At 43.0% G+C, this 9,055-nt stretch overlaps 1 protein-coding gene across 1 annotated transcript in view; it reads right to left on the bottom strand.

Annotated features, from left to right (window-relative positions):
• Window positions 1-7,008: 7,008 nt before the first annotated feature.
• Window positions 7,009-9,055, bottom strand: part of LOC106820685 (mediator of RNA polymerase II transcription subunit 14-like) — a 50,963-nt gene continuing 48,916 nt past the window's right edge. The window contains exons 34-36 of the mRNA XM_014825188.1: window positions 8,434-8,556; window positions 7,745-7,943; window positions 7,009-7,207 (exon numbers count right to left, since the gene is read on the bottom strand). Of these exons, the coding sequence (XP_014680674.1) occupies window positions 7,086-7,207; window positions 7,745-7,943; window positions 8,434-8,556 (444 nt within the window). The 3' untranslated portion in view covers window positions 7,009-7,085. The remainder of the gene's footprint in view (window positions 7,208-7,744; window positions 7,944-8,433; window positions 8,557-9,055) is intronic.

The raw sequence follows: 9,055 nt of genomic DNA, 5'->3' as shown, positions 1-9,055 counted from the left end.
TGTGCTTCAGCTGTTGTTTGATTTTGGCTTGCTATGGTTTATATTCATACCATGTAAACCACTTACACAAAGATCGATATATCTATCTATCTATCTATCTATCTATCTATCTATCTATATATATATATATATATTAATATAACTTATCTATCTATCTTATAAGCTATCTAGCTCAAGCGTATCCTATCTATCTATCTATCTATCTATCTATCTATCATCTATCTATCTTATCTATTATCTATCTATCTATCTATCTATCTATCTATACTATCTAGCTATCTATCAATCATAAGCTATCTATCTACTATCTATCTATCTCCAAATCTATGCCCCTCATCGCTGTTATTATAGACATTGAAAAGACCTTATTAAATTCTATAAAAGATGAAAGCGCTTGTGTATAAACTAAATGTCGGATATTCTCTTTTAACTATAAATGAATATCGTGCCACTTAAAACTTTCCCAAGCTTTATACATATCCTATACAATGCATATACGGTATCCCGAGCGTTTAAATGTGCGTACTAGAAATATAATGCGCATAGGCCATTGGGAATATAAGTCGCGTTCTTTTACAGAAATAATTATAAGTTTCATACAAATCGCGGCAAATTGTCTGTATTTCAATGTGATTTTCGCGGGCAGTCCTTCATTCTGGAAAGAATATAAACGCACACAACGAACAACAGTGAACAATGGGATAGTTAAATATCAGCGATAGAAGCTGCGTGTGTACAAATCATGTAAATCATGAATTTTAATTCGTACATCAGGTGCACAAGTAACTGTAAGAATGAATATACACGCGCGTAGTTTTTGTATATTAGTCTGCCTGAGGCGCAGTATCATCAGACGGGTATGCCCGCCACAGAAAAGAGGAATTCCTGAATGGAAACAATAACTGCATTGAAGGCGAACTGTCGAAGATTCATCGATGATGATGATGATGATGTTGATGATGATAGATGATCGATGACAACTGTATTGGAATACGAAGATACACACTGGTAAGAACGCAGTGACTGGTTTCAAGCGGAAAACAAGTGGGAGAAAGGATGCCCTCCAAAGCTTTAAAAACTAGAGATAAAATAACATCGAGACAGGCGACAGATGGAAGAGATGAACAGAGGTTCGAATTCTACAAAAATCACAATATTATCGGAAAAAAAGAGGAGTTGCTGAATGGAAACAATAACTGCATTGACGGCAAATGCTCGAATCTAAATGATGATGATGTTGATGAGGATGATCTGTATAGGGATGCAGAAGATATCACTGTTGAAAACAGTGACAGGTTTCAAACGAAGCAAGTAGGGGAGAGAATCCCATCCAAAAGCTTAAAAACCAGAGATAAGACAACATCGGGCAAGGCGACAGGTAGACGAGACGAGCTGAGGTTCGAGTTCTACAGAAATAACAAGAAGATTGGTAACGCTCGCGTTGATCTTGATGAATTGAGAGGACTACTGATTGGCTCAGGTATAGTATGTGCGAAGCCGTTTTTACGCGAAAACATTCTCGCGAAAGTAGTGATAGCCTGTTCACTTATATATATATATATAATATATAATATATATTATATATATATATATATGGAAATTGATGTAGGTCATATATGTGACATTTACATTTATATGTTAATCACATTTCTGGCATCAGAGAAAGAGAGTGAGAGAGAGAAAGAGAAAGAGAGAGAGAGAGAGAGAGAGAGAGCAGATGAAGATGATTTAATGAGATTGAGAAAAGAGAGAGAGAGAGAGGGGGGGGGCAAGAAAAAGAGAGGTGTTGTGTTTGCGCATGTGCGCATGTGTGTGCGCGTCTGCCAGTGCGTGTGCGTGCGCGTGCGTGCATGTATGTGTTTGTGCACTACTTGTAGCTTAAATTTAACTTTAAGATGCTAAACCTGTTATTAATTGTCATCATCCAGGTTTCACCTTGAAAACTGTTGGCAGTGAGGATACAAATTCTCAGGGCCCAGTAGTGATGCGACCAGCACGCGGAGAAACAACCAACCAGATAGAAAGATGTAACCAAGCTAGCAACCGCAAACGCAAGTAAGAAACCATAAACAAATCTACGAGAGAGATGTCACGCCCACATCAATCGGCGTCGAAACTACAGCCATATCCACAGTAAGGAAAGCGGATACGACACCCGCCAGTAAGAAAGTGATTACCACACATACTGCTAACGAGTACGACCACACGCATTGCTAAGGGAGGCACGCCTACACCTGCCAGAAAGAAGGATACACTCACATCCACTAGCAAGGTCTCACCTACACCTACCAGTAAGGAAGCTACACTCACGCCCACTAGTACAGCGAGGGGCCACACTACCCTACCAGTAAGGAAGCTACACTCACACCCACTAGTAAGGAGGCCACACCTACACCTACTAGTAAGAAAGCTACACTCACAACCACTAGTAAGGAGGCACACCTACACCTACTGGTAGAAAGTCACACCTAAACCTAATAGTAAGGAAGGCTCACATACACTTCTAGTACGGAACGTACACCTACAGCAACCAGTAAGGAAACCGCACCCACACCTAACACTAAGGAAGCCGCACCAACGCCTACTAGCACGGAACCCGCAACAACGATCGCTGATGAGGAAGGCACGCTCCCACGTTCCGTAAATGAAGCGATAGTTACACCGACGGTAGCTGCCACTGAAGCAGCCACAGCGACTGCAATGTGGGTTCCGCACAGTGAAGAACAGCATCAGTGTGTGTACCCGCAGTTTGTCTCCTACGGACCCAATGTGACCTTCACGTACCGGAGTTTTGTACCACGTGACATCCGAGCGGCCGACCGTGCGTCTATGCAGCAGCATCCGGGGAGACTGGGGTGCGTATATGCTATCTATCTATCTATATATTTATCTATCTATCTATCTATCTATCTATCTTTTATCTATTTATTATCTATCTTCTATCTATCTAATCTATCTATTTATCTATCTTATCTAATCTATCTATCTATCTATCTCTATTATCTAAATCTATCTATCTATCTATCTATCTATCATTCTATCTATCTATCTATTTCTATCTATCTATCATATTAATCTATCTATCTACATGCTATCTATCTATCTATCTATGCTATCTTTCTATCTATCTATCTATCTATGACTTATCTCTATCTATCTAATCTAGTCTACTATCTATCTATCTATCTATCTATCTATCTATCTAATCTATCTTATCTTCTATCTATTCCTATCTATTATCTATCTATTTTATCTAATCCTATCTATTAATTCTATCTACTCTATTCTATCTATATCTAATCTATCTATCTATCTATCTATCTATCATCTATCTATCTATCTATCTATCTATCGTTTTTCTATCTTATCTACTAACTATCTATCTATTATCTATTATATCTATCTATCTATCTATCTATCTACTATCTATGCTAATTCTATCTATCTATCTATCTTATCTATCTATCTATCCTATCTACCCTATTTCTATCTATCTACATCTACTATCTTATCCTATCTATCTATCTATCTTTCCTATCTATACTATCCTATAACTATATATAATATATCTTGTGTGTGCGTGCGTGGCGCGATGCGTGCGTGCGTGGCGTGACGTGTGGGGTGTGTATGTGATGGTGGTTGTGTGTGTGTGTGTGTGTGTGTTGTGTGTGTGCGCGCGCAGGTGTGTGTGTATGTGTGTGCGTGCGTGTGTGCGTGCGTGTGTGTGTGTGTGTGTGTGTGTGTGTGTGTGTGTGTGTGTGTGTGTGTGTGTGTGTGTAACACCTGCATGCACACACGCACGCATACACACAAGCATGCACCCGCAAACACGCACATTGAGACGCTAAGTCAATATACTCAGGAGTAAATATAAATTTAAGCAATTTTATTCACTCCTGATATAATATATATATAGTATACTAAATACGCAACTTGATTTGCATTAATAAGAAATCATTCCGATAATAAAGACTATAGACATATTACACCCTGACACGCGTGCGTGCGTGCGTGCGTGCGTGTGCATGCGCGTATGTGTGCGATAAAGCTGAGTAGTATATATAGTTGGTGCTGGGTGAAAGCGACCCGCGCGCTCACTGCTAGTAACCATAATATCTGGAATGAATAATAATCTATATTATTCGCTCCTGATAGTATGATATTCGATAACTATGTACGTTTCAGAATGAGAGGATTTCTTTTTCCGCCGGCGATCAATCGCATAGACGGCGACAACAGAAACATGTTCATAGAAGTCGACCTTGCCAACGAATACATTATCACCGGTGTACACCTCACAGTGAGTGATAGCTGAGGGGTATAACAGTCGCTCTCTCACTCTCTCTCCCTCTCTCTCTCTCTCTCTCTCTCTCTCTCTCTCTCTCTCTCTCTCTTTCTCTCTCTCGCACTCCCTCGCTCTTTCCCCTCTCTCTCCCTCTCTCTCTCCACACTATTTCTCTCTCTCTCTTTCCCCCCTCTCTCTTTCTTTCTCTCTCTCTCTCTCTTTCTCTCTCTCTCTCTCTCTCTTTCCCCTTCTCTCTCTTTCTTTCTCGCTCTCTCTCTCTTTCCCCTCTCTCTCTTTCTTTTTCTCTCCCCTCTCTCTCTCTCTCTCTCTCGGTCTCTCTCTCTCGCTCTCTCTCTTCCCCCCTCGCTCTCTCCCTCCCTCTCTCTCGTTCTCTTTCTCTCCCATCTCTTTCTCTCTTTTCCACCCCCTCTCTCTCTTGCCCTCTCTCCACGCGCGTATATGTAACACAAGGCTACCCGACGTTTCAATCAAACTCATTTGTCAAAATAGGTCATGGCTGCTACAGAGAAATGACAGCAATTCTCCTTTTTCTCTTAAATATTAAGGCAAACACAGAACCGACGTTACAACGAATTATTGTAGATTAAAAAATGGGCAGTACATGCAAGCGTAACGTGTGTACATAACCCGAGAAATTCTCTACCGTGTTCATCATACATTCACTTGTTATCTTGTTATATTGTTGTTAATAATAGTTAGATAATAGCAGTGTAATAATAAGTGTGTCAATATCTTATCATATTTCTGATAACTCACTTTCACGGACTGACTATGCTTGTGTTTTCTGTTACTAGGGGCCCATCCGTAACAAAGTTGTCCTAGGTTTCCTCACGGAGTTTACTGTTCAATATTTAAATAACAACCGACGGTGGAAGTATGTCACCAGGAAAGGAAAACCACAGGTGTGTTACACCCGTGCGCTCATGTGCACGCACACGCGCATGCACGCACACGCGCATGCACGCACGCACGCATTACACGTACACACGCATGCACGCACACACGCATGCACGCACACACGCATTACACGTACACACGCATGCACGCACACACGCACACACGCATTACACGTACACACGCTGGATTAATAGGATTGGTTTGGACGTTAGATTCGAATTTGTTCAATTTTGAAAACTCAGACGTGCAACTTCCACATTAAATCGCGATCGTAACTGACGATAAACAAAACCTCCCGAAGCAGACGGAAAACGATATTGCCTTGACATCGTGCGTCCTACCCAATTCATCACGCACTATTTACGTCATCACGCACCATTTACGTCATGATAATTACGTCATTTATCACTCGATTGCTAACCGCGTCGTCATCACGCCGTTGTTGTAGATCTAGGTTGCACGAGTCAAACCGCACGAGTCTATAGCCTGCCAGCTTCCCACCCATCACGTAGAACGACCACCAAAGAGAAAGATTTACTTATTTTTGTGTTTTTATTGCCCGCTGGTGTGATAACGGAACAGGTTTAAGGCGTCACCTAATAGACATCCTATAATATTATTTATATAAACATACGCACGCACGCACACACTCACGCGCGCGCACGCACACGCACGCACATGCACGCACGCACACGCACGCACGCACGCACGCACGCACACACACACATTGTAGGTTATCTATCTGTGCCCATCTTCTTTCAGGTGTTTAGCGTTCCCAGGGGCAGCCACGAGCAGCCGGTGCGAGTGATACTGTTCCCTCGCAAGCTGTACACGTCTGCAGTGCGTATCTACCCGCAGCAGTGGTACCGCCGGCCGGCCCTCCTCCTACGCCTCCTCGGCTGCGACAAATCCGCCTGGCGGGACGTGTTGGAATACATGGAGGCAAAGTGGGGTCAGTGAAGCCTTCTCCCTCCCCAGCGCACCACACGCGCCGGCGCAGCAACCTCCTTCTACAGACTGGGGACAGGCCACATTCGATGATATTATAAATCACAAATGCGCTTTTTGGGTAGAATTTACAGATTTTATTTGTTTAATTAGATCGCTACAGTAGGTCACGCGGCGCACGAGATAACATTGTGGCCGGACTTCAAAACATACACAAATGCACAGACTAAACAGAACGGTAGCTTGCTCGCTTATAGCCATGAAATAAAAATAGGGCTTTACGACACTTGCCTCAATCACGTTCAACTGAATTTCGGTCATTCGATTCTGATAGCGATGTATGTTAACATTCCGAAAACATACCACAGTTGCAATAATGTATATTTATTTATTTTCATCATTTCACGTCATACGATTACTTTAAGTTAGTTATTGTCTATCTAGGAAACATGATTTGTCTTATTACTGAGTAGTACAAACAATACATATAAATATTTCTCACTTTTCTGCATTGAATTTACAGCACATAGCATAATTCAACATATGCACATTATAATTCTGCTTCTTCTCACATGAACATCACACAGACACTGTCACACGACGCGGTTCAAGCATATGGCTATATACATTCGAACAATGGAACAAATGGAATATAATACATATTCAGTTGAAAAGTGGTGGGGATGATGAGTGGTAGTGGTGGTGGTTGTAGTGCTGGTGGTGGTGGTGGTTGTAGTGCTGGTGGTGGTGGTGGTGGTGCTGGTGGTGGTGCTGGTGGTGATTGTAGTGGTGGTGCTGCTGCTGCTACTGCTGCTGGTGTTTGTGGTTGTGGTGGCGCTGGTGGTGGTGATGGGGCGGCGGCAGTAGTGGTGGTGGTGGGGCGGCGGCAGTAGTGGTGGTGGTGGTACTAGAGGTGGCGGCAGTGGTGGTGGGTTTACATGGATGTTATAGGCATCCCCATGCCTCCAGCATTAGGTGGACCCGCTGTAGCTCCAGGCGTTGGTATGACCAGGTTCGTTAGCAGGTCTTGCACGGCAGGAAAGATGCTGCATTCGCCTGTAAGTACAGAAACGCACTGTTCACAACTTATTCTATTTAACCAAGTCATTCGCTCTCCGCTCCCTACCACCTACCCTCTCCTTTGCCCCATTTTTAATCTGTCCTCCCCTTTTTCCCTCAATCTATCGTTTATTTCATTTCCTTATTCATAGCCCCTAAATTCTTTTAGTTCTGCCTTTTTCTCTATTCATCATCTCTGGCTCTCTCTCTCTCTCTCTCTCTCTCTCTCTCTCTCGCTCTCTCTCTCTCCCTTTGCACACACTGCCTGACACTCGCTCCACGTTTTTTCCTCGCCCCCTAACTCAGCCTCTCTAAAGACCAAGCGCAATTTACACCCCTCCAATCTCTCACATCACATTTTACATCACACACAAGTGGAAATGAGCAAATCTGCCTAACCACACACTCAACTGTGTATCACACGCAAAACGTTCTCGACAACGACAAACTAAATATAGCACGGGCTACAATAACAACTAAATACTACAACGTAATACAGCCCACGCGAGGGCAGCACCGTGCACTACCACGCACCCATCTGGTTGTTGTGGAACTCAGCGAAGCGTTTCAACATTGTGGAGATGATGGAGTTAGCGGTGACGGGCGGCATCTGCAGGCCGCGCGGGTCAGCCAGCAGCGTCTGGTTCGCCTGTGTCTCGTAGACGATCGGCACGACGATCGTCTGCGGCTCGACGTTGACGGGCAGCGCCATGCCGACACGCGTCAGGTGAAGCTGCGCACGGTCACGACGGAGGCAGAGAGATGAGAAGCCATTGTAACATAGCAACAGCGAAGATGATGAGAAGCCATGTAACATAGCAACAGTGAAGATGATGAGAAGCCATGTAACATAGCAACAGTGAAGATGATGACACACCATGTAACATAGCAATGATGTAACTAGACTGAAGCGAGATGCCATAATCCTGTTATTATGTATAGCAATACTTTTAGGATATTTATTGTCTATACATCATACCAGGAATTTATCGATAGACTCCTAATCATACTAGATTGGTGTTATTATACAGAACAAACATAACATGCAATATTTCTTACTGATCTGCAGTAAATTCGCAGCGCATAATAACTACGGACATTGCTTTTCGACTTCCAGCATGAAATTATAAAATTAAACAAAAGTATCCTTCATGGACTGGTACCCGTTCTGTAGAGTTGATCGGTTACCAGGTTTGCAGTATATAGCTTGGTAGCTTACTCACATAGAACAGTATCTTGTTCTTGGTGGTGATGATGGCGGCAGTGCCAGCGGGAGCGATGTGAGGAGCGGATGGTGGAATCGTCCAACACCACTGCACCGACCACTTATGACATCTGTCCGGTCTCTGCAGCAGCAGCAGCAACAACAACAACAATAACAACAACATCAACAACACTGCATTGCACTGCACTATGTGCAGGGATGCAGGGAACATAGATATATATTTATTTATTTATTTATATATGCTCATTGTCCTATCACCGCAATGCTAACAGGTGAGGACCTAACGAATGTTCACGTTGTTCAACCAAACCATTAGTTTGAAGCACGTTAACATGTGTGTTGAAACCATGTCCAACTTCCCCATCCTCAACATTTGCTGAATGCCCTTGCTGAAATTGTGTTTACATTGCAGTTAAATGCAATCACATCATCCCCACAAAGTGATATCCAAAAACTCAAGAGCAATTGTGATATGCCACCCAGGCAGACCAACACATGGCTGAAACACATGGCTATGTGATAGATGAATAGTAACAAGAGCATATAAAGAAGGAGAGCGTACAACGGTAAAATGCTGAAACCATGTTGCAGTATTAGTCGAATTAATAAACTTTCCCCGT

The sequence above is a fragment of the Priapulus caudatus genome, unplaced genomic scaffold (genome assembly GCF_000485595.1).
Source record: "Priapulus caudatus unplaced genomic scaffold, Priapulus_caudatus-5.0.1 Scaffold43, whole genome shotgun sequence".
In the NCBI taxonomy this organism is placed as follows: Eukaryota; Metazoa; Priapulida; class Priapulimorpha; order Priapulimorphida; family Priapulidae; genus Priapulus; species Priapulus caudatus.
This window is presented reverse-complemented; position numbering and strand designations above follow the sequence as displayed.